This window comes from Rhinolophus ferrumequinum, chromosome 16 (genome assembly GCF_004115265.2).
Source record: "Rhinolophus ferrumequinum isolate MPI-CBG mRhiFer1 chromosome 16, mRhiFer1_v1.p, whole genome shotgun sequence".
Classification (NCBI taxonomy): Eukaryota; Metazoa; Chordata; class Mammalia; order Chiroptera; family Rhinolophidae; genus Rhinolophus; species Rhinolophus ferrumequinum.
This window is the reverse complement of record NC_046299.1, coordinates 28,950,484-28,974,945: the sequence shown is the minus strand read 5'-3', so window position 1 is coordinate 28,974,945 and position 24,462 is coordinate 28,950,484. Positions and strand designations below refer to the sequence as shown.

Genomic DNA, 24,462 nt, shown 5'->3' with positions numbered 1-24,462 from the left:
TTAGATTTACTTCCCCACTTGACTGCAAGCTTCACAGGGCAGGAACCGTGTTTCACCACTGAAAGGGAAGGTTATGGAATGGAATATGTCCAGACCTCAGGTTCTCCATCTGTCTAAAGAAGTAGAGAGATTAGTTCTCAAGTCCCTGGAAGCTTTGACAACAGATCCACGGACTCCTGTTTGTGAGACACCTGTTCAGATAAGCCAGTACTGAAAGGGGGGCATGCTCACTGTGTAGCTGGGAAGGGAAAACGTTGACTGAGGTTGAGAAATTACATGATTTGTTCCACTGAAGTTATCAGCCAGATATTTCTGGATGATAGAAAGGGATGAGTTCAAAGCAAAAGAAGTTTCCCCTAAAAATTGTTTGGGTGAATTCAACTTTTTAAATTTAGTTCAACAGGCTTGTTCTTATAATATTTCCAATATATAAGAATAATATTTCTAGTTTTATTACACGTTTTTAATCAGGACATGAGTATTTTGGTAATTTACATTATGCAGAGAAATGGGGTTGAAATAGGTACTATTTAAATGAGTTTTAAAGTATAAGTTTGTCAATGAAAAGTATTGTTTTGGGGGGGAACAAGATTTTTCTCACCATCTCTTTCCTTTTAGGAAATCATCTTTTATAAAGTCATTGATTACATTTTACACGGAAAAGAAGAGATCAAAGTGATTCCGTGAGTATTGTTGTACAGCAGCCATTTTCTTTTTGTACTCAGTGCTTTTCTCTGTATAGCAATGGTTTTCTTTCTTCTGTTCTTCCCCAAGGACACCTCCTGCAGACCACTGGACTCTCATAAGTGGGTTGCCAACTTATGTTGCTGAAAATGGATTTGTAAGTTATTAAACACATTCAACTAATAATGGATGGAACTCGTATTAGCTAAGCGATAGAAACAAATGTGAAAGCAAGAATGTATCAGGGAAAGGTGAGCTGGCCACTTCCTTTGGCTCAGGATATAGGAGAGAGGAAACTTGGCAGTTGAATGTAAGTTCACTAGAGACCCCTAAACCCTGCAAGAAAATATTTTGTTGACACAAGAAAGGTTGATCCATTCCCCAGCTTCTTGTTCTGCAGCCAACACATGTCAGAGTCCTTTGGAAGTCCATGATTCATGCTGGATTTCATTTGATCTCAAGGGACAGTTCCCTTGGTCAAAATTTTTGATGCATGGAAGATTACTGACAAAAAAGAAAAATATATAAAGAGAGAACTTTGCCACTGAAATTTGCAATAAAAAAATGTAGTGAGTTGATACAGAAAGTGAAGATTTTTGCCCTGGCTTGTCAGGTGGAGTGGGGTGAACATTAGGCCAGGTCTGGCTAAGAGAGGTCAGGTGTAGAAAGACAACAAATAAATGATTGCTGGTAGGTCCCATAGGTCCCAAGACCAGAAGATAGGGTCACCACAGCTTTTCCACTTGGCCTCAATAATACTTTCCTTCCTTCTCATGGCTGACTTGTCTCCTGAATTGGGCTTCTCCACCATCTCTGTCATTTTTTGGATCAAGATTCTGTCCTATAAGAATGTTGGATGCTTTCAACATTTATGCCGGCATTTTTTTTTATTCCCCCTTCAGATCCAAGTTTCTGAAATATATTCACAGCATTTATTTGCATATTTGTTTTTTTCTTTAGCACTATCCTTGTGTTTTTGGCAGGGTTCATTCTTCTAGTTGCTTTGAATTTGGAAGAAGAATCCTTAGAGGCTAGAAGAGTAGGAAGGAGTAGAGACGGTGCTAAATGTCATCCAATGACTTAATTAGCAGATGATAAGCTAACTTCAATGTGTTGGTCGCAAATTTGGCCTATCCAAGGTCCGGTGTGAATAATCTGCCTGCAAGCCATTGAGAGCTACGGAAGAAACCCTCATACCTGATGCATTTTTCTTGTTCTGTGTTGTGGGTTTAATGGCTGCACTACACGATGTTTCAGGCCTTTTGTCCCCTCTTGCGTTACAGATCTGTAACATGCTGAATGCCCCTGCAGATGAGTACTTCACCTTCCAGGTAACCTTGCCCTCTGCCAGGTCTCGCCCCAGTACCAGGGAGGAGGGGAGCAGCACTCTTCTCCCATCCCTCCTATCCCCAGGGTCTATGTTAGACTCAGAGACAAAAAAGAATAATAATAATTCTGAAGCTTTTGGAAAATATCTAAATGCTAAATTCTATGGCCCAGGCTATAAGTGCTTTTGTAATTCTGAAAAAGTAAACTTCCAGATGGCCAAAAAAGTGAGAGAAGGCTTCAGAGTTGAGACTTAATCGGAGCCTCTAAAGGTGACTAACTAAATAAGGCAACAGGAGGCTAAAGCATCAACAGTGTGGTGTGTTCAGTGCTTGGCTACCTTTGCTCTGTTGCCTACTGTGCAGGGGGCCATACCGTGGTTCTCAAACATCAGAGGGCATCAGAATTACCTGGGGAGCTTATTCAAAAATACATGAAACAAGCTTTTTTCAAAAAAATCTGTTGCACATAGTCCTTGGGCCACACTTTGAGGAGCACTCCTAATCTTCTGTGTCTATGTCTCCCATTAGACTGCTGTCTAACGAGAGGGTAGGGCCTGTGACTTATTCATCTTACTATCCCCAGCAGCTACCCAGGTCCTGGCACATCACTGGGGCTAGACAGATATTTACTAAATGGAACCACACCACAGAACAAAAGACTATCTCGAAAGATCAGTCAGGAAAACAGAAATGACGCTAGGTATTTCAACAGAGAGACTTTTATATAAGAAATGAGCTAAACAGGTGTTAGAGGACAGAGAAAGTGAATAGGAAACCCTGAGGTGACACAGAGGTAAATGCTTCTCATCCCTAGGGCTGGAGAGGCAAAGAAGTTAGGTTGTCACAATACCGACCCTTGTGTTCTAGTACACCTAATTGAATGTACTAGTATACTTTTATGGCTCTATCATCCTAGACATGTTCTGACATAACATAGGAATTGTGTGTCTAATACCCAAAGATTATTCTTTCTTTAAATTAAAAAGAACCCAAGTGTGTGTGGGGGGATGGCTATAAAGGGCTGAGGCAAAGGAGCTCGATTCTAGTGGAGGGTACACTTATCTATATAAGTGATGGATTTGCATAGAGCCTCACACACATGCAGTCACACATAGACACGCATGCACACACACACACACACACACACACACACACACACAAATAAATACATATAGATCTGGTGGAATTTGAATAAGCTTCATGGATTTTACCAACGTCTATTCCATGGTTTTGATAGTGTGCTATAGGTATGTAAGATGTTACCACTGTGGAAACTGGATGAAGGGTACTTGGGACCTCTCTGTACATTTCTTTTGCAACATCCTGTGAATCTATAATTATTTCAAAATAAAAAGCTTAAAAAAGTAACATAAGTGTTTGTTATTTGTAGAAAGGACCTGTAGATGAAACTGGCTGGGTCATTAAAAATGTCTTGTCCCTGCCTATTGTCAACAAGAAAGAAGATATTGTGGGAGTAGCTACGTTTTACAACAGGAAGGATGGAAAACCTTTTGATGAGTATGATGAACACATTACTGAGGTAAGTGCAATGATAAAATAATGGAGGTAAACGAAATTCATGAAATAACAGAAAATGCATAATGATTTTTTTTCTGGAATAATATTTTTGAAGGGCAATTAAGACATGAGTCACACATGGTTGCAGTCAATAGGTTGTTGTGTCATTTCTGTTTATTGACTTCTATAAACTGCACCATTTTCTACCAAAGTATGAACTTCTGGTCTAATAAAAATTCTCTACAACACTAGGAAATTGGGAAAGAAGGTTTGTATCTCCTTTCTCTTCACCCCACTTCTATTCTCTTCATTCTCGCTCTCACCCCAGCTCTCTCTCTGATTTTCAGGTCACGTTTATTTGATTGGATTCTTGTAATTTCTTCTAATACCGTATTCAGGATGCATGGTGCACTTTGAAAATCAAGGGCTTAGCCTATTTTCTTGTCTGGGGCATTATTAGTCTATTTTTTCTTAGATTAAAACAAGGAACTGGGTTGTTGATGGTGGAAGGGAGATTAAGTGATAGGAAAGCGTGCAGATTGCTGCCTCCAAATCAGTTTTGCTTTGATTTTAGAGAATTGAATCACATGTTATCCATTTCAGACTCTCACACAATTTCTTGGATGGTCTCTTTTAAACACTGACACCTATGAGAAAATGAACAAGCTAGAAAACAGAAAGGACATAGCTCGGGAAATGCTCATGAACCAGACCAAAGCTACTCCTGATGAAATCAAGTCTATTTTGGTAAGTGGGGAATTCAGTCCTGTGGGCATGGGGTGGTACCTAACCAGGGCTTCTGGAATTCACCTAATTACCCAAAGGTCTGACAAATGAGAATAGGTTTAGTCCTGAGCTAAGGAAGGCGGACAAAGAAAGGGGGTTGGGGGAGGTCCTGGGTGGCCCAGTGTACATGGACCCTTACTGGACTTCCAGGCTGCCTGGTTGGAATGGCCCTTTGTTAGAAACAGCTTATGGGTCTGTAGGAGCTGGAGTAGTGATGTCTAGATTCAAGTGTGTTAGCAAGGGAAATATATTTCAGGAAGGAAAACATATCAGTCAGCTATTACCATGTAATGCTGCATAGCAACTATAACGTCTCAGTGGTATACAACAATAAGCTTCTATTTCTCACTCATGCATTTGTGGGTCGGCCAGGCTTCAGTTGTCCTTGATTGGGTTTGGCTCCGAGCTGTGAGTTCGGTTTGCTCTATGTGTCTCTCTCATTTTTCTTGATCAGCAGCTACCCGATAGATGTTCTTTTCATGATGATGACAGAAGTGCAACAGAGAAAGCCTCCTGTGCAAGCACATTTCAAGTCTTTACTCATGTCACATTCGCTGAAATTCTCATTGGCCAAAAATGACCAAAACCAACATCATGGATGATGGGGGAGCGAGTAGATATTTGCTAACAGTATTCTAATTACCACCAAGTGAAGGGAAAATATCACACACCCACTATTTCTATTCCTTCTATTTCCCTAGCTGTTAGAGTGTGTGCAAGGTATAGTTTTGCTGCGGTGTTTTTGTTGTTGTTGTTGTTGTTGTTTTGGTTTTGCTGTGTGATTTGAGAGGTAAGAAAATTTGACTTGAGAGTTTGATATGTTGAAGATGAGATGTTGAAGATGGGGAGAATAAAGGGAAATTGCTATATACTAATAAAAACGCAGACGTAAGCCACTCCTTCCTTCCTTCCTTCCTTCCTTCTTTCTTTCTTACCTATGTACAAACAATCTCTCTCTCTCTCTCTTTCTCTCTCTCTCTCTCTCTCTCTCTCTCTCTCTCTCTCTCTTCTCTCTCTCCCTCTCTCTCTCTCTCTCTCTCTCTCTCTCTCTCTCTCTCTCTCTGCCTTCTTTCTCTCGAGACAGCTGTTGTTACATTTTGGGAGGAATAGAAAAATTAATTTGGTTAGGTTATTTCTTGGAGGAAACTCTTCATATTCATGTGCTTTAGGTTTTCTTTGTAGCCAGAATGCATCTTTGTTATGGAACTCATTACAGCATATTTTAAATGTGTTTTAATTGATTTTAAAAGCAAAGGAATCAGACAGAAATCTTCTCCTTTATCGGAATTTCACCTCAATTGCTTTTACATTTTAGAATTTTAAAGAGAAGTTAAATATAGATGTAATTGAAGACTGTGAAGAAAAACAACTTGTCACAATTTTGGTAAGTGTTTTCTATCCTTAATGCATTTTTAATAAAACTTATTAGGACATGCTTTCTCATTTTTCAAGTAAATGAGATACCGCTTCCCTGACACCTTTCAAAGCTAAAAAGAAAGGAGATTTCTTCTAAAGAGATATTCTGGCTTCCTGCTCTCTTCCCCTTTGTCTCCTACAGTCCAATCCACATAGGTAATTTAGAATCTCAGCTAAAGTGGACTACGGCATAAGACTGTAGTCATAGACTCTACAGGTAGTATGGACTGGTTGATTTCAATAGCTTTGGATTACACCATGGCCATCCCAGAAGACATAACAGAATTATTGAACATAGGCCCTTCTGGGCACAATTATCATCTGCCATCTCTAGTTTCTCTTCTGAAGCCTGAAGTAATTCAGTTTTTTCTTATTGTTCACCTATTGGGCCACCCTTATTATTTCTGGTTGAAATGAACTTCTCTTCCAGTTCATTAATCCTATTATTTTGTGCCTACTAAACCCACCCAAACCCATTTTCTACTGTTTACTATTAGACCCATCCAATAAATTTTTAATTTCAGAGATTATGTTTTTCAGTTCTAGAAGGCTCATTTAATACCTTTTTAAAAGAAGATTCCAACTCTGTCTTAAAACTTTTCAACAGTGTTATCTCCTTTGTCTAAATTCTCCATCTCAATACCTGTGTCACCTATAAGTCTGGTTCTACCATTTATTTTTATACTTAGCTTTCAGTCATTTGATCATTTTAAAGCATGCTTCATATTTTTGTTTCATTGAAAACTGGACATTGTGGATGAAAACTTGTAGGGGCTCTAAGTGATACTATCTTTCTGCAAAGACGGTTAGATTTTCTTCTAGCAGGTGAATAGAGTTGGTTTCAGATTTTGATTTTAGGAGTAGTCTATTTGTTTTCCCCTTACAACAAGGGTTAGAGCCCTTATTTCTAGAGTGTGGCCCTTCTGAGATCCCAGCTGAAAGTTTGGGATATTTCCCAAGGCCCCCTAGACCTTGAATTTCACAGGCTTGAATACAATCTGATTGAAATGGAAATAATATCACATTTACTTCCCCCACTAACGACCTTATCCTGTTTTCCACAGCCCCTTCCCAATCTATGATGTCAGTGTTCCTCTTTCTAAACTAAGAAATACTGAGTATCTCACCTTCCCCTTTCCCATCTTTTATGGTCTCTGTGCTACCATCTGGCCCTTGGCCTTTGAACCCTTTTTGAGAGCTTCATTCCCACCCTGCAGATTTTCATGTCACCAGCGCTCTTCCTCCTTGCCCATTCTCCTTGGCACCACCTCTGAACACTTTCCTCTTACACTCAGCCCAAAGACGACACTTCCTTCTCCTCACCTGCCCTCAACAGCTTGTATCTTCTTATAAAAAAAAATCATAATTGACACCCATGACACTTTAGAAATTCTCTAGTTCTCTATTTACAGGAGAAAGGAATTTATGTTGGAGAAGAAATGAAATGGGTAAAGAACCAGTAGCTTTATCAAAAACACCCTATTTTAATGTAAAATCTGCTTTAGGCTTGTTCCAAATCATTGCTGCATGAAACTTAGAAACTTGAGAAACAAACACAGAAGTATTTCAGAGGAATTCTTCACAATTATCTTGGCATAATTTCCCAGCTGCATAATTATTTATGCATCTCTACTTACCATGATTCTTTCTATAGGTGTGCACTTTACTTCTGGGTTCAGGGAAGGCCTGCCCTCCGGTATTCAGTTTCTCCCACAGTCCCAGGCACTTGATACTGTGCTCTGTCAGTATTCTAAGCTTTCACTTCCCCTAGTCTGTGTTGTATAATTTTTTCACTAAGTTCCTTAATGGTAACATCCATATTTTTATTTCCCAAGCCATGTCAATATTCATGTGCCCAGTTCAGTGTTTTTTCACATAGTCCTAAGTCCTAACAAGATGTGGGTTAAATGAGATATCTGCAAGTGTACCAATACCCTGCAGGGCACTCATTCAACAAACATTTACTGCGTACCTCCATGGGACATCTCACGGTTCTGGGACAGACCACAGCAATATGAAAGACATGATCCCATCATTGCATAGCTCCCAGTCTCATGGGAAAGTGTTACTGAGCGTGTAAAGAAAATACAATAGAATTGAATTAAGTTATCATTTACTAGTTACTGAATATTTCTTGAATAGGAAAAATGAGAAGTTGAATATTAAAAATGTGTAAAGCTGAGGTAACTAAACATTTTATTTTGAATCATAGAGAAAAACAATAGCCAATGGAGTCGAATTTAGAATTGAATCCCATCACTTAGAAAGTTTCTTGATAGGAACTGGATTTATCAAGGGGATCATTTCATTGACTGTAGATGCCTGACCAATGCGCTGTACAACTGAAGCTGAAGTAGAATAATATTGTATGTCAACTATAAGAAAAAAAAATATATATATACACACACACATATATATGTCATGGGAGGTGGAGTATAGCATAAGGAAAATACTCAATGGTACTGTAACATATTGGATGGCAGAGGGGTAGTAGTTTGGGGGAGGGGGTTATCACTTTGTGAGGAGTATAAATGTCTAACTATTATGTTGCTTTGTACGCCTGAAACTAATTAAAAAAAAATTTCTTACTATAGCTGAATCTCAGTTTCACCATCTGGAAACTGGGGACCGTAGTGCAGGTTTGTTGTGAGGATAATATACGCAAAGTGCATAACCCAGTGCCAGGCATGAGAAGGCTCTGTGATTGGATGTGGTGTCTTTTTATTGTAATTTTGTTTTACACCTAATGCTGAACATGTGAGACTAAAGGGAAAAAAGATGAATGCAATTTGACACAGTTTGTCCTTATTTCAACAGAAGGAGGAGTTGCCAGATGCAAAGGCCGTTGGCCTGTATGACTTCTGCTTCAGCGACTTTCCCCTTACAGAACACAAACTCATTCAGTGTGGACTACGACTGTTTTTTGAAATAAATGTGGTGGAGAAATTCAAAGTGCCCGTAGAGGTCAGATGGTCTTTCATGTAAAATACTGAGTGATTCTGCTGCTGTACTTCACTAATGTTTCCTGTGGTTCAAAAGATTAACTTCAGTTTGGATTTTAAATTATTATTAACTTTGTAAATATATCAGCTTAACCCCTGTAAACAAGACCAACTGATCTTTTTAGATAAGATTGTCACAGACCTCCTAACCTTTAGCATTCTGTTCCAAAGTCTGAACGGTGTTGTCTTCTTTTGGTAACAGGTTCTTACCAGATGGATGTACACGGTGAGAAAAGGGTACCGTGCCGTCACTTACCACAACTGGCGGCACGGGTTCAATGTGGGGCAGACCATGTTCACTTTGCTGCTGGTAGGTACAGAGCTCTGTCAATCACTGTAAACCCGCACCTTTCCCTTCTGAGCAGGGCGAGAACTGGAGACGGTCCAGCAGTTTGGATCAGTAATTTTGGAATTCATGGACATAATCCTATAAAAGCTAAACTCTCCTGTAGACGATGCCAGACCGTGTGGGTATCCTGGGGCACTTGACTGGATTATCCCTGACAATAACGTACTTATTTACATACTAACACACTTAAAGGGAGTTTCAGTTACCTGCTGGTTTTCTTTCAATTACAGTTGACATACAATATTATATTGGTTTCCAGTGTACAACATAGTGATTAGAGATTTATATAATTTACCAAGTGATCACCCTGATAAACCTAGTACCCACCATGCATCTGACACTATCCATAGCTATTACAGTGTTATTGACTATATTCCCTCTGCTGTACTTTACATCCCCATGACTGTTTTTATAACTGCCAACTTGTACTTCTTAATCCCTTCTGCTTTTCTCTTACTCTCCCCAACAACCCTCCCATTTTACTGGGTTTTGTAATTGGCCAGAATGAATTACCATACTCAACAAGAAATAAAGCCAACTTGCTCTAAAAACACAGCAGGTCCCCTTTGTTGCAGGCTGGCCTGACTGCATGTGCTGCAGAGATGTATTAATCCAAGTACATACGTATATGTTTTTCAGACAGGAAGACTAAAGAAATACTATACAGACCTTGAAGCCTTTGCCATGCTTGCTGCTGCTTTCTGCCATGACATTGACCACAGAGGCACCAACAATTTGTATCAGATGAAGTAAGTGAAACACATGTGGCAAGATCGACATGTACTGATGACGTTTGAAGGTGTCTAAGGGGAGAATGAATGAAAAGCACTTTGTGAGCAGGTTTAGTTTTCAGTATCTTTAATCTCCTTTAATCTGGAATCATTCCTCAACCTTTTTGTGTCTTTCAAGATGTTGATATTTTTGAAGAGTCCAGGCCAGTTGTTTTGAAGAATATGCCTCAGTTTGGATTTGTCTGATTGTTTCCAAATTACTAGATTCAGGGGAAACATTTTGGGCAGGAATTCTGCATAGATGATGTTGTGTCCTTCTCAGTGCATTGCATCCAGAGACTTGTGATATCAAATTATGCCGTTATCTATGAGGTTAAGTTAAACTATTTGGAAATAATGTCTAGTCGACCTCTTTTATGCAAAGGTCCATTTCTCCTTTGTATTAATAACTAATCTGTTGTTACTTTCAGACTGGGTGAATATCTAGCTCCCTGGTAACATTTCTTGACTGACGTTTTTAAACCCAAAGGAGTTAAAGATACTACTTTTTTTGACTTGAATTGAGCTTTATTTTTTAAAAATCTTCAGTGCTGACACGGAGTAGGTATTTGAATATATGTTAAAGTTATGATCAATTATAATGTTGATCAGACATAGTCTAATTGTTTCCTATCTAGAGTATTTCGTTTGCCAGACCTGTGAGTGACCTGTTAATGACTCCTTCCTGCCTTAAAATTCTGTTCTTTCTGAAATAAAATGAAACTTCTCTACTAAGGCTGCCACCCTTATTTCTGATTTGTTCCTTCCTGAGAGTTATTTATTCCAAATTTCCATAACAAAGTCTCCACATTATCTATATAGACCTTTGGCCTCAGCCTCTCTCCATCTTTTCTTCTTTTTACCTTTTTATTTTTGATGTCACTTCCCCTTCTTGAACAGGAAGAACTGAACAAAGACAGTATACCAAAGACTGATGTCCCTACTTACCCAAAGCTGTGACCCAACCATTAACGAATGGCAAATTTAAACTTAAATTTATCTCACTGTCTTGGAAGAGGAAAGACGTGTTATGGTGATTTTCATTTTGGTTCCAGGAAATTCTTAATGAACACTTTCTATGCAAAAAATGTATGAGCTTCAACAGGTTTGCTGCATGTGCCGTAAGTCACAGTAAGCCATTGTAACTTACAGTGGAGCTTACCACTGTAAGCTCCTGGGAAGTTGAAAATCTTATATGCAGGGGATGAACCAAACTTCCTAGTTTAAACAATTTGATAATTTTATTTGTTCAACAAAATCAGGGTGTTTTTTACTTGAGGATTTTTTTTTTTTAAAAAAGAGCATATTCTCATCTTCTAAATCTAAAAAAAATTCTTTTCCAATATGCTACTTTTGACCATTTCACAGGCATTAGGGGAGAAGGAGAGGGAAGAAATGAAAAAAATCCTCAGACAGTCAAGATTCTATATTGTATGGACTCAGGTGTAATCTTCAAACAGCTAAAATGATGGCATATCCTTGTCGTCCTAGATCCACATCTCCGTTAGCCAAGCTTCACGGATCTTCTATTTTGGAAAGGCACCACCTGGAGTATAGTAAGACTCTCCTGCAGGACGAGGTACGTGAGCCTCTCTGTAGGGCAGCTCACAGGCTCTGCATCAAAACACTAACCCACAGAAAATCTTTGGAAAGAGGGAGGCTTTGAGTTATGGAGGCCGACAGTGTATACCTTTACTGAAGTCACTTGACAGAAATTGCTATAGTGCAACAGTTTTTGAACAACCAAGATGGAAGTAGCTGAGATAAAGGAGAAAAGAGCCATGGAAAGTCACAGAATCTCTATGGGTCTGTGAAGAAGAAAAAGCTTACGGTGGATGTAAAAGGGCTCCAGGCATCCTAAAGTATGTATAAATGTAAAGAGGAAAAATGGCTACACAGTCACTGATTTTTCTTATTCATTCATGAGCCTTCACTTACTGTAGGGCATGGTCTGTACCTTTGAGAAAGTCAAGCTTTGGTAGTGGAGGTAGGCATTAAATGGAGATATAGGCGAGAATCAGACACATGCCATTAGGGAGGCACAGCGAGTTCCAGAGGAAGACATCACATTCAGGAGTGGGCAGGGCCTAAGGGAAATCAGGGTGGCTTAATGCAGGAAATGGCTTTGAGCTTCGTCTGGAATTCACTTTGATTTGTAAATATTATGTACTACTAACATTCCATGGGAGGTCATCATTCTTCTTCCCTTTTTCAATTTTATTTAAGGAGTATATAGGCTGTGGAAAAGCTGTGGATATAATCTATACTTAAAAAAAAAAAATCTTGAGAAAGTTCCAAACCCAAAACAATTAAAATGAGTCATTTATTAGACAGAAGGAAACACTGTTTTGTCATGGCAAAGAACTTGTTTAGAATCACACCTGCTCAATAGGATAAATAAGCCCTCTGGAGAGTGAAGCTTTTCTCTTGTTTCGATAATGATCTTTTATTAAAGGCTCAGGGGAAAGAATACACAGAAATACGTCCAAGTTTAGACATAACACTACATTCCTCTAGGTAATGAAAAGCCAGATGGGAAAACTTATAAGGCAGAGTGACCAGGCAAAGAAAATGGAAAAAGAAAAAAAAATGACTTGAGTGTTTTTAATAGCGTATGATTAATGCAGCGCCCAGACATAGGGACCCAGACCAACTGCGTCAGAATTATTGATTTAGCAGGGCAGGGGTGGGCAGGCTGTTAAAAACAGATCCTGGGCTTCTTTTCATGCTGATGGGGCTCTCTGGGGTGGAGGCCCAGGAATCTGCATTTTTCAGTAAGTTAATAATTCTGATGTACAGTCAGAACTTCTCCATGCAGTAGGATTTATGCCATAAAAATGATGGTAGTATCTGTTCTGTGAGAATTAAAAGGCATAGAATTGAAAATAATTCAGAAAGGGAGAGTAAATTGTTAGTATCCAATTTGTTACGAGTCTCTGTTTTACTGGTTGGGACAATCTTATATTTGGGGGTAAGAATTTTCTACACATCCCACTGATTATGTGATACCACAGGCAGATAGTGTCAAATGTAATTTATTATTTAATTTTACATTTCCTTACTATAGGAGAATATGTTTAAAAACTATAGCCAAATATTTAAATGCTTAACATTAGAAGGCTTCTTATGTTTCGTATGTTTTTTCCTTCTGGGATTTGAGAGTTTATAATAGAGTCGTGGGTTTCCATCTTGTTTTAATGTTATTTACTCAGCAGTCTGAACTGGTTTTGATAGCTATATAAAGGCTTATTATTCTTTCTAAAAAGGAATATTGCATCTCGGTAATCTTGACCTTCTTGGTAAGGACCTGTCTACAATGTTATTCAACCTGCTAATTGCAGACTTTTAAGGACTGTAAATAGAGTCGCTAGGCAATGCAATCTCAGAGCTTTTTATAAGCAGGCAAATTGAATGCTGAAAAAAAATAAAATTTTTAGCTATCAGATGTTCTTTATATATTTTTGGGAGACAATGCAGTTTTCTTATTTACTTTTTTTGCATAAAGAAAATATTTACATTAAAAACCTTAATATTTTTTTTAAGTAAGAGAAATGCTTAAGATTTATCTAGCAAATTTGGCATTTTATGGGCATGACTCACAGATTATGCTTTGCATATTATAAGGCTTTGATCTAAAATGTCCTTATATCCCAGTAGAGTAGCATTCACTGCTTTGAGGATTAGAACCACCTGTGTTCTAACCAGACAGAAATCCACCCTTTAACCTGAGTGGCTAGCTGGAAAAACCTTGTCAAATTTGTCAAATTTGTAAGAGTATAAATGTTAATACTATAATGTATTGTAGAAATGATAAAATTGCTCACCATAAGTAACAGAACCATTACTCAAAACTCTTCGTTACAAAGTGTACGATAATTCTATTTGTGCTTTTTTGTACCAACCCCATTTTATGAAGAAAAAATTAAATATCTTGTGTATGGTTACCATGGACATGTTGGCGATCTTCTCTCATGGGTATTGCTGGTACCACCTTGAGGACTAGAACCTGTACTTTCTGTGGCCTCACCTCATCTGGATTGAATTAGAGCCATTTCTACCTATTTTGGTGTGCTACACAGAATTTATATTTTTGTTGCCATTTTAATAGTAGGGGGAGAACAAAAATAGACTCTTTCTGTGAGTGCGTGGGGCCCAGCTGGAATGAGGCTGGAAGATAGGCGTCCCCTCTTGTTCCGGTGCACCTGTGTCAACATCATGTTTTCAGCACAGTCCTCAGGAGAATAAATGGAATATTACACACTTACATATTTTTAAAATTGATTTAATAATTGTAAAAATTAGAGGACATTGCTCCAATGACTTATGGCTTTAAAGTGTTGCCTTGAAGAGGTATACATGGCCAGTCTGATTTTCTCCCTAGCATGTGAATTGCTTTTCCTGCATAGATGTTCTTAGGACTCTTTATTCTTCATTTTTTAATAACTTTACCTGAATGTCTTGATGTTATCACTTTGCGTCGGGTTTTTTCCTGACTTTGGGTAACAGTCATATGAGCTACCGTTTCATGTGTTTATTGGCCTTTTCATGTTCTCTTTTTTGGTTTGCTTGGCGTTGCTTTTAACTTGATTTGTAGGAATTCTTTACATATTCTGGTTTACATGTCTTTTGTTGGATATGTGTATTGTAAATATCTTCTCCTTGTGTGAGCTGCGTTTTTACTCTCTGAATGATGGATTTCGATGACCAGACTTAATTTTAATATATTCCAATTTGATCAATTTTTAAAAATGGGCTTTTTTCTTTTAAAAAATCTTTGCCTACGCAAGACCATAGAAATATTTTTCTCTAAAAGTGGTATTGTTCTATTTTTCTCATTTAGATTCACAATGCTTTGACAAATTAACTTTATACATGATGTGAGGTAAAAAGATGAGGTAAAGCTTTTTCTATGTGGAAATCCAGTTGACATAGCACCATTTATTAAAAAGGTCACCCTTTTCCCACTACACTTCAGAGCCACCTTTGTCATAAATCAGGTAACTTTATAGGTTTGACTGTGTCTGCACTCTGTTGTTCCACTGGCCAGTTTGTTTCTCCGTTGTCAAATACTATATTATTTACTGTACCTTTATAGTAAGTTTTTAATTTCTTACACTGTAAATTCTCCAGCTTTGTTCTTCAAGATTGCCTTGGCTTTTATTAACCCTTTGCATTTTCATATGATTAAAGTCAGTTTGTCAACTTACAAACGCACAGACATATACAAACCTGTTGGTATTTTGGTTGGAGTTGACTGATTCTATAGATTCTTTTTTGTTTCTTGTGGTCGTTATGCAGAGGTTTTATGCTGTTTTCTTTTGAAAATTACTCATCCCTTAATGGAACCAGCTATCTGCTGAAGAATACTGTGGGAGAAGGGCAGGTATTAGTTGAGGAAATCTTCAGCTTCCTGTTTATTGTCTCAAACACTCTCTCAATTCTATTTCTTTTGTCTGGGAAATGCACTTCTTTGATTGTGGCTTTCCAGAAGTTGGTGAGACTCATATTGAGCAAAGCTGATGAGTTACAGGCTCTCTGTGTTATGATCTGGCCATTGCTGTCTGTCTGTCTCCCTTCACTTCTTGTTTCCTATGGCTTACTCTTTGTCCTAGGAGATTAAGTAGTTGGAGTCAATACAAGTGTATATCAGCATAACTTTTCCATCAGCGTCTCCTCTGTTGCTGTTCTATAGTGTCAAACTGGGTCTGGGTGTGTATCCCTATTTCTCCTGTCCACATCTGGAGACCCCTTGCTCTAATTAAAGGATCACTGGCTCTAGGTTTATTTAAAAGTGAAAAAACCATCGCATGTGTGCATATGTGTTTAATCCTCAGTTTTTTCCAAAATTTAATGGTGCTTCCAAAAATGCATTTAACATTAGAGAAAAAGAAAACGAAGGCTAATGGGAAAATAAGATGAAGTATGGTAAAGGCCCAAAATGTGCCCAAAATGTACACAGTGAGGTATAAACACTTACTACCCATGGGCCACACATTTGGTCAAGACCTTTCCAACAACTAACACAAAAACATAAGCAGGATCTTTTATATGAACCTATAGCCATAGCTTAAAGAGAAACCGCTTAGAAGCGCTTCATTTAAAAACTTTAGCTGTGAAAGGAAGAGAATATATAAAAGAATATAGAATTAAGAAAGGGTTTTGCAATTAGTAGACTTGTACATGTTTTTAGATGAAAGTGAAAATGAGTGAGAAAGAAAGGTAAGAGTGAAATTCAGGTATATTGTGCTATCTACAAAAAAAGCAGTACTGAAAGTTGAATGTATACCCCTTTTCCTTGATTATACTAATTTTAAAATATGTCATTATTCATCTTTTTAAAAAAATCAAATATTGATTTACTTTGTAAAGTGAAAGACCTTTTGACAGTCTGCCAGCCTTAAGACAGCTATTTTATTATTTTGGATTGGAAAAAGGAATGGCTTAAATGGACTACAAAAAGATGTCATATTTATTTTTATATTTCTCTTTATATATAGCTTTTTCTCTTACACACACGTATATTTAGCAAATAGCAACAGGTATCCAGGTTTATAAATAGGCATTAAAATAATTGGTGCATAAAAAATAAATATTGATTTATTTGGTCAATGGTTATAGATTATGTACTCTGTACAATCTGACACTTGGTAGAGACAGGAAGTTCTATCCTAAGGGATCATTTAAATTCAACAGCCTGTTTTGCTTCCCACCCACCCCCATTCTATAATGTTTTTATTCTGATCTTTTTAATAACTTTTTGTTTAACTATTTTTTAAAATTACATATATTTAACGTGTGTATGTTTTGATATACAGATACATAGTGAAACAATTACTAATCAAGCTAATTAACATATCCATTTCCTCACATATTTACGTGTGTGGTGAGAACTCCCGAGATCTCTCTAGCAAATTTTCAGTATACAAACATTTTAAGTATTAAAATGACTTCATGTACTTTTAACATTAATTTACTTAAAAGTTTAAGGCATTTCCACACATGCTCCCCACTTCCCCCCAGTATAGCAATCAAGGATGACTTTAAGTGTCACTGGATCTACAAAGTATATGTTGGAATCACATAATGCACATTACTTTTGAAACACAAAAATACACATTGATGAACAAATAAAGGCAGTGACTTGCTGACATAAACATGCCATTGCATCACCACCAGTCCAAAGGAAGGCCACCATGGTACCAAAATCAGGGGCAGATTAAGTGGGATTAAAATGACAAATGACCCACTTATTCTTCCTGGCTAATCCAGACCGACTTGAAGATAGCCTGTATCCCAAAGATTTAATTCAGAGATTATGGATTGATATGTTCAAGGGACTCTGTGAACTGTCTCAAGTAAGAAGCTCAGTTTCATCTAGACAAGCTTTATTTATTGTACTTTGGTGTGTTCGACAGCCATTTCTTCATTCTGTCGATTTAAAAAGACTATAGTTGCTATTATGAACTCATTATTTTAACAAAAAATATCACAGCTTATATCTGCCGTGTAAAAATACTTTTTTTCTTGCCCCGGAAGTAGTTATAAAAAGATGACTTCAGTGAAGATTTATATAATATATAGTATAGTATGTATCTAAAACTTGAGATTTTATACATTTCTTGCTCTCTAATATTTCAATCTCCTGGAATGACACACAGCCATATTTGGTCTTTGGTTTGCAATTCTATTTTAACCTGGAGCTAGCCTCAAAACTTTATGTAACAATAATGATACAGCCTTTGTAGCAATTTACAGTTTTAAAATGCATTCCCAGTTACAGTCTCACTCCACAAATATTTATTGATCATAGACTAAGTGCTAGGAAGTTAGGCGGGGCAGCTGTTATTATACCCAGTGGAGAAAGCAAATACTCACCAGATGTTAAGTGACGTGTCCAGGATTATACAATTACCAAGTGGTGAATCTGAGAACTGAGTCTGGGGTTCTTGTTGAGAGGCAGTGTCATGCCATGCTGCATTGGTTTAGATACTAGTTCTGCCATGTACTCACTGTTTAACCTTGAGCAAGTTACTTAACCTCTCTGTGCTGTGGTTTGTTGAGATTAAGAGTATTCATAAAACACACCAAACAGTGCCTGTTAAGTACTATTATGTGAGTTTGCTATTATTTGGTGCTTAGTTCAGTATTCTTTTCTACATTATGCTGCCCCTATCTCTCCATAGGTTAATAGACTATTTCCTCTTTTTTTCCAGTGGAATTTTTCTGTTTTTCATAACTGTCAATTTCATTTGGCCAAACCACTATACATCTGTCCTTTGGCCTGTATGCCTAAAATGGTCTATTTAGACCAACTTGCTCTGGTTTTCTAGAATACTAAGAAATGAAGCAGATCCATATGTGAAGAGATTATTAGTGGGAAACTCTTTGAAGGAGTTGTCTTCGTAAAACATAACTTCAAGAAAACATTTTAAGAACAACTTGGAAGGATTTCATTATTTTTCCTACATACACAAGAGTACAATGTAATTTGTAGTTCCTGAAAGTTTTCCAGTGGTTTCTATGATCATTCTGAAATTACCTGGTGGATAATGTGTCCAACAATTGAACACCTACCAGATCTTCTTTAATAAAGCTCTTCAATTAATGCAAGCAATTTTTTAATCTTATTATTTTTTCAATGGTCCTGGAAGAAGACACTTATTTACTCCAAAAACTCATTTATTGATTACATGAACATATGCTAATAATATCTATTTTTATAGTTTAAATTAATCTTACTCAAAGTAGAGAAGTTTACTTAATCCAAAAAATAAAAATTGAAAGCAAAATAGTGAAAGACCTTGTATTTCTTCTCTCTATAGCAGAATAATTTTTATTTTTGTTAAGCATAGTTTGGTTTGTTTGTTGAATCAAAGGCAAATTAATGATTACACTTGATTGTGAATTTTCATCTTACAGGGTTTAAACATCTTCCAGAACCTAAATAAACGCCAGTTTGAAACAGTTATTCACTTGTTTGAAGTTGCAATAATAGCAACTGACCTGGCTTTATATTTCAAGTAAGTACAGAACTTCTTTATACTCTGTGTGCTTTTGCTTCCCATAAACGATCCATTGCATTGAAGTTGAAAGGCATTTATTCACACACACATTTATTCATTTTCCTTTTGGATTATCAATAGAATATCTTTAAGATGCCTGACAGTGAATTTACTAGACATCTAGAAAAGTATTTTTAAAATCTAACCCCCTGATATTAAGTAGTTTGTTATCTGAAGAAGTTTGAAGAATATTCAGCAAGATTGGTGCATGATCAGAAGAGTGATGCCAAAAAACCTGACAAGGTAGTTTTGTCCTGGCGAATTCACCATGGTCTGGAGTCTGACATTTGATCCTGTCAGTCAGGGAGTTCATACTGACACCTATTAACCAAGCTCACAGAATTCTGAGTTATACACAGCAGAATACCAACCTATAATTTATAATAATAGCTCCCAAGGAGACTAGATACTGCAAGCTTCTGCATATTTTCTTGTCAGTGAACCATAAAGTTGCTTGGTGAAAATGTATTAGAAAAAGGTGAATCAGAGATAGAATCAAAATATTTAATGACTTGGATGGGAAGTATCAAATTGTACCTCTCCGATCCTTCTTAATTAAAAATTTAATTATTGGGCTGGCCCAGTGGCTCAGGTGGTTGGAGCGCCGTGCTCCTAACGCCCAGGTCGCTGGTTCGATTCCCACATGGACCAGTGAGCTGCGCCCTCTACAGCTAAGATTGTGAACAACAGCTCTCCCTGGAGCTGAGCTGTGGTGAACAGCCATGAGCAAGGCTCATAAGACCAGCATGGGCCAGGGAGCTGTGTCCTACACAACTAGACTGAGAAACAATGGCTTGAACCGGAGCTGGGGGGGGGGGGAAGGAAGAAAAGATTTAGTTATTAAATAGTTCAAACATGAAGACAGATACTTAGAATAATATAATTGATATCCACATATCCATAACCCAGATTCAACAAATGTTTTGCCACACTTTAGATCTCATTTTTTTTTAAGGAGAAAAAAGGTGATACAAGTGAGGCATCCCACCCCTACTGCACCACGAAGCACCCCTCCTCTCTACCTCGCAGACATCACTAATCCTGATGTGTATGCGTCCTTTCCATCCATGTTCTTACATGTATTGCAAAGTGTTTTTAAATTTTCCATTCTGCAACTTGCTTTCTTCGTGCATTTTTTTTTTTTTTAAAGATTTACCTTGGTGGTAAATGGAGATCCAATTCATTTGTTTTAACTGCATATTCAACTGTATGAACATACCATAATTAGTTCAGCCATTCTTCTATTTATGGACATTTAGACTGTCAACTTTTCGTCATTACCTACAATACTGCATTGTATGTCCTTGTATATGTGTGGGAGTTTCTCTAAAGTACATACCTAGAAATGAGATTGCTGTAGGGTTTGCATATCTTACATTTGACATTGCAAAACTGCACTCCTGAGTCGTACCAATTTAAACTCCCACCAGCTGTGCACAGGAGCTTCCGTTATCCCTTATCTGGGATTACTGTTGATCTGAGCACATTTAAATGTATTTATTTATTTTGTTAAGCTGAGTGTAAGACAGTATCTTATTGTTCAGATTTGTGTTTTCTTGTTTACCAGTGAGCTTGGACATCTTTTCACATATTTGGGGTTCCAAGTTTTTTGTTGGTTTTATACATTATCTCATGACAGCCTGCGGCCATTATGTTATGATCTCTTTTGTTACATGTAACTTATGTTTTCAAGCTTATCAATTTTTTTTATGACTTGTGCTTTTTGTCTTAAACCCTTGCTATGCTAAGGCTACATAGCTACTCCCTTTTCTTCTTTCCCTTGGCCCCTTAGATCAACAATGTAGACATGATGCAAAGAACATGAATCTGAAAAAGCACATATTAAAGTGCTTTTTATCTCTGGTCTGATATGCTAAAAAATGTTGCACAGCTGTATCTTTTTTTTTTCCTTAGGAAGAGAACTATGTTTCAAAAAATTGTTGATGCCTGTGAAAAAATGGAAACTGAAGAAGAGGCTATCAAATACATAACCGTTGATCCAACCAAAAAAGAGATTATCATGTGAGTCGTCAGAATTTTATTCTTCTTGTGGCAAAAATAACTTATTTTGTATTTCTATTTTAACAATTTTTGTTTTCTTCCAAAGGGCAATGATGATGACTGCATGTGACTTGTCGGCTATAACCAAGCCCTGGGAGGTGCAAAGCCAGGCAAGTCCAGTTATGTTTTCTTTGCTGCCACACTCTCAGGCACTGCCTAGATCCCGTGTCAAAGTGAACATGAAGATACCTGGCAACTTTCTTTACCTCAGAACTTTATTACAGCTATTAGTTATATGACTATATATTTTATAAGCAATTATCTTTCATTACCCTGAACTTGTCCTCTCAGTTTGTAATTTGAAAAAGAAGAAAAAGAGGAACTTGGTAAAATGTTCCCTGTTGGGTTTCTGTTAATCAAGAAAGGCAAACAGCTTTCAAGCGCTCACAAATGTCAGTAAGACAATAGGTCTTTTTGATCAGGCCCCAGAACAAGACAAGCAGAGAGAATATTGAAAGAAAATGCTTTCTTGAAAGAAGTCCTTATCATTGAACTGGCTGTGAAATGTTTATATACAATTATTCAGGGATTGTCTGACTTTTTTCAATAGAGGTGATAAATCAGCACAAGACGAGGATGAATCATTAGTGCTTTCGTCTGTCAAGGGTGGTTTTGCTCCTACAACCTCTTGGTCAACATGCTGTCAACTATTAGAAGGCCCTGAGTTCATGCTCAAGGGTGCCTTCCACGGGAGGTGTCCTCAACCTTGGGGAGTTGAGAGTGGGGAGCCACTAGTTTACCACTGGGTTTCTTACTAGTAATTGGATAAAAGAAGCTTCTTTTTCCCTCAGTAATTTCTAGGGAAAAGCCTAAACAGAAGAGAAGCCAGAATTCACTGGGTTCAACTATAAATGTGGATTGTATTTGTAAAGATAGAATAATTAGAACATCAAGTGCAAAAGCAAACAGGGGTGCTCCTTCTGCCCTGATGTGCCTGCTCTTCCTCCTGTTATCCTTCATCCACACAACCACCCAAGCCAGCAACCTAGCGTCTTGCTTGAATCCATCTTCTCCATTTCAAAACCACTGCTGTCTATCACCCGTGCTACATCCTCCACTCAGACTGTCATCAGAGCGACGGCGGTAGCCTCCTAAGTGATCCTCTCTCATCATTAACTCCCCAGCCTTCCTCTGAGCTGCTGCTGGGTTCCTTTATACACAGAGTTCTGCTCAGCCATTCCACTGCTTAAAAAGCTGTTTAAATTCCCCGCTGCCAGAGATTTTCAACTTTTTTTTAAAAAAAGAAGTCAAGTCTATTTCCTCCACACACACACAATCACCTTATAAAAGAGAATAAAAGCAACCCTACTTCAGCTTAAATCTCTCTTGGCCTCCACCTTCTTGGGCCACTAGAGCACTTTGGAAGATCCCTAGGGCTCAAGGAATAAGAATCACTGGCCTAGAGCATGAAATTCAAACTTCCCAGCAAAGCTTACGTGGCCAGTCGCTACCTGTCCTTAACTTACTCCCCCCAGTTCACCCCCGGTTCACTTCTCGTCACTCTCTCCCTTGTCACCACCGCTACTCACATACGCTCTGGACGTTTAATTTGATCTCTGCAGTCTCCCCCTCCTCTTTACGTGGCAGACTACTATTCATCCTTGATGAGAGCATAAATGGAACCTCCCCCCGCAATGAAACATATCTTTACTCCCTTTTCCTTGATCCATAGCATTTCACACGATTACTATTACAGCGCTAACCACACTGTTCACATGACTCTCTTCACTAGACTATGAGCATCTTAAAGAAAAAGTTTACGTCTTGGCAAGCCTGGTTCATGCCAATGTAAGGCAGCTAGTGTAAGGTGTTCAATGAACTTGATATATTTTTTTTAAAGCTCTATTAACTCTGAAATATCCGCACACTGTACAAATAAAGCTGTGTGCAGGTATGAGAGCGTGTGCACATGCACACGTGCAGATAGACGCTCCATGCTAACAGGTAAGCAGGACAAGAGGAGGACCTGGGAAGCTTCAGAGCCTGAAGTGTAATGGAATGGAATGAAACATCTTGTCTTTTTCTTGTTGAGAGGTGGTGGCGACAGCAAATAGGACACAGGCACTCCCAGAATGAGTGTGGAACATGGAAATAAGAGGAAATTCCCCTTTCCCATTTCAGTATCATCTGTAAATGAGATCTTCTTAAAACCAAAGAGCATAATGTTACAGTACTCCAAACATTAACTCTAAACCCTATCCTTAAATGTCAACATGCTAATTCAATGCTTTTTCTCTATTAGTAAGTTGTTTTCATGAACTCAGAGTTTCTTATTTGCAGGTAGCACTTCTGGTTGCAAATGAATTTTGGGAACAAGGAGATCTGGAGAGAACAGTGCTGCAGCAACAACCTATTGTAAGGACCTTGTCATAAAAATGTACTACTTATTAAAAATTGATACAAATCAGTCTGTTTTGTTCACTGAACTTTAGAACACTATCTTTCTAAAGATATTTATTTCTCTTTCTAGCCTATGATGGACAGAAATAAAAAAGATGAACTACCTAAACTTCAAGTTGGATTTATTGATTTTGTTTGTACTTTTGTATATAAGGTAAGTAAATAAATTATTTGAGTGAAATACATCATCTGGATGAGAGTCTTTCTTTCAAACTGTAACCAAAGTTAAAAAGGCACCCACATGGAAAGACATTAGGGGTGTCCTTATTTCTCCAAAGTAGTTTAGGTAGTATCCTGATCTCTCATTCAGGGGTAGAATAAAAGGCGAGACCTCAGATGTGAACAGACTGATTCAGGCAGGCAGGAAAGACACAGCATCTGCCTTTCCCCATTTCCAAAGCACTGAATTAAGCTCATCCTAGCAGCTCGAGCACTACATACAATTCTTTACAATTCCCTTGCATATAAAAGTACTGAATATCAACCATATAATTTAAGTAGGTTTTGACCTAAAATTCTCTGTAGGAGTTCTCACGGTTTCACAAAGAAGTCACACCTATGCTGAATGGTCTTCAGAATAACAGAATGGAATGGAACTCCCTAGCTGATGAGTATGAGGCAAAGATGAGGGTAACTGAAGAAGACGTGAAAAAGCAGGAAGAAGAAAACATGATTGAAAAAGGTTAGATGGAAGTTTTTTCCTTCTTGCTTAATCCACCTAGAAGGTGGCTGTAAGGTACCTCTGCAGAACACTGAGTTTTTAGAAATAATATGAAAACCACAGAAATCAGTGGGATCAGGGTTCGATGAGCAAACAGTTTCAGTCCCAACATTGTGCATTAGCTGTGAGATTGTGAGCAACTTGATTAACCTTTCTGAGCTTAATATTCCTTTCTATATACCGAGGAGGTTTTACAGATCTCGGAAGACTTAAGGAAGCCCTACATGTAAAGCAAAGCTGGCCACCTGAATGAGGTGACTTCACAGGTACTCTTAAGACTTGGCCTGCGCTTCAAATGTCTCCACACGATGCTGTTCTCCCTGATGAAATTTCTACTCCTGAAGTCACTCTGTTAGGTTTAACAT

At 37.9% G+C, this 24,462-nt stretch overlaps 1 protein-coding gene across 1 annotated transcript in view; it reads left to right on the top strand.

Moving 5' to 3' along the window:
* PDE6C (phosphodiesterase 6C) overlaps positions 1 to 24,462 on the top strand; it is a 39,627-nt gene that overhangs the window by 10,914 nt on the left and 4,251 nt on the right. Inside the window, exons 6-21 of the mRNA XM_033131227.1 lie at positions 619 to 683; positions 775 to 841; positions 1,968 to 2,015; positions 3,403 to 3,552; positions 4,134 to 4,277; positions 5,632 to 5,700; positions 8,550 to 8,696; positions 8,937 to 9,044; positions 9,723 to 9,832; positions 11,345 to 11,432; positions 18,773 to 18,873; positions 20,830 to 20,937; positions 21,023 to 21,086; positions 23,257 to 23,331; positions 23,447 to 23,530; positions 23,902 to 24,058. Of these exons, the coding sequence (XP_032987118.1) occupies positions 619 to 683; positions 775 to 841; positions 1,968 to 2,015; positions 3,403 to 3,552; positions 4,134 to 4,277; positions 5,632 to 5,700; positions 8,550 to 8,696; positions 8,937 to 9,044; positions 9,723 to 9,832; positions 11,345 to 11,432; positions 18,773 to 18,873; positions 20,830 to 20,937; positions 21,023 to 21,086; positions 23,257 to 23,331; positions 23,447 to 23,530; positions 23,902 to 24,058 (1,585 nt within the window). The remainder of the gene's footprint in view (positions 1 to 618; positions 684 to 774; positions 842 to 1,967; positions 2,016 to 3,402; positions 3,553 to 4,133; positions 4,278 to 5,631; positions 5,701 to 8,549; positions 8,697 to 8,936; positions 9,045 to 9,722; positions 9,833 to 11,344; positions 11,433 to 18,772; positions 18,874 to 20,829; positions 20,938 to 21,022; positions 21,087 to 23,256; positions 23,332 to 23,446; positions 23,531 to 23,901; positions 24,059 to 24,462) is intronic.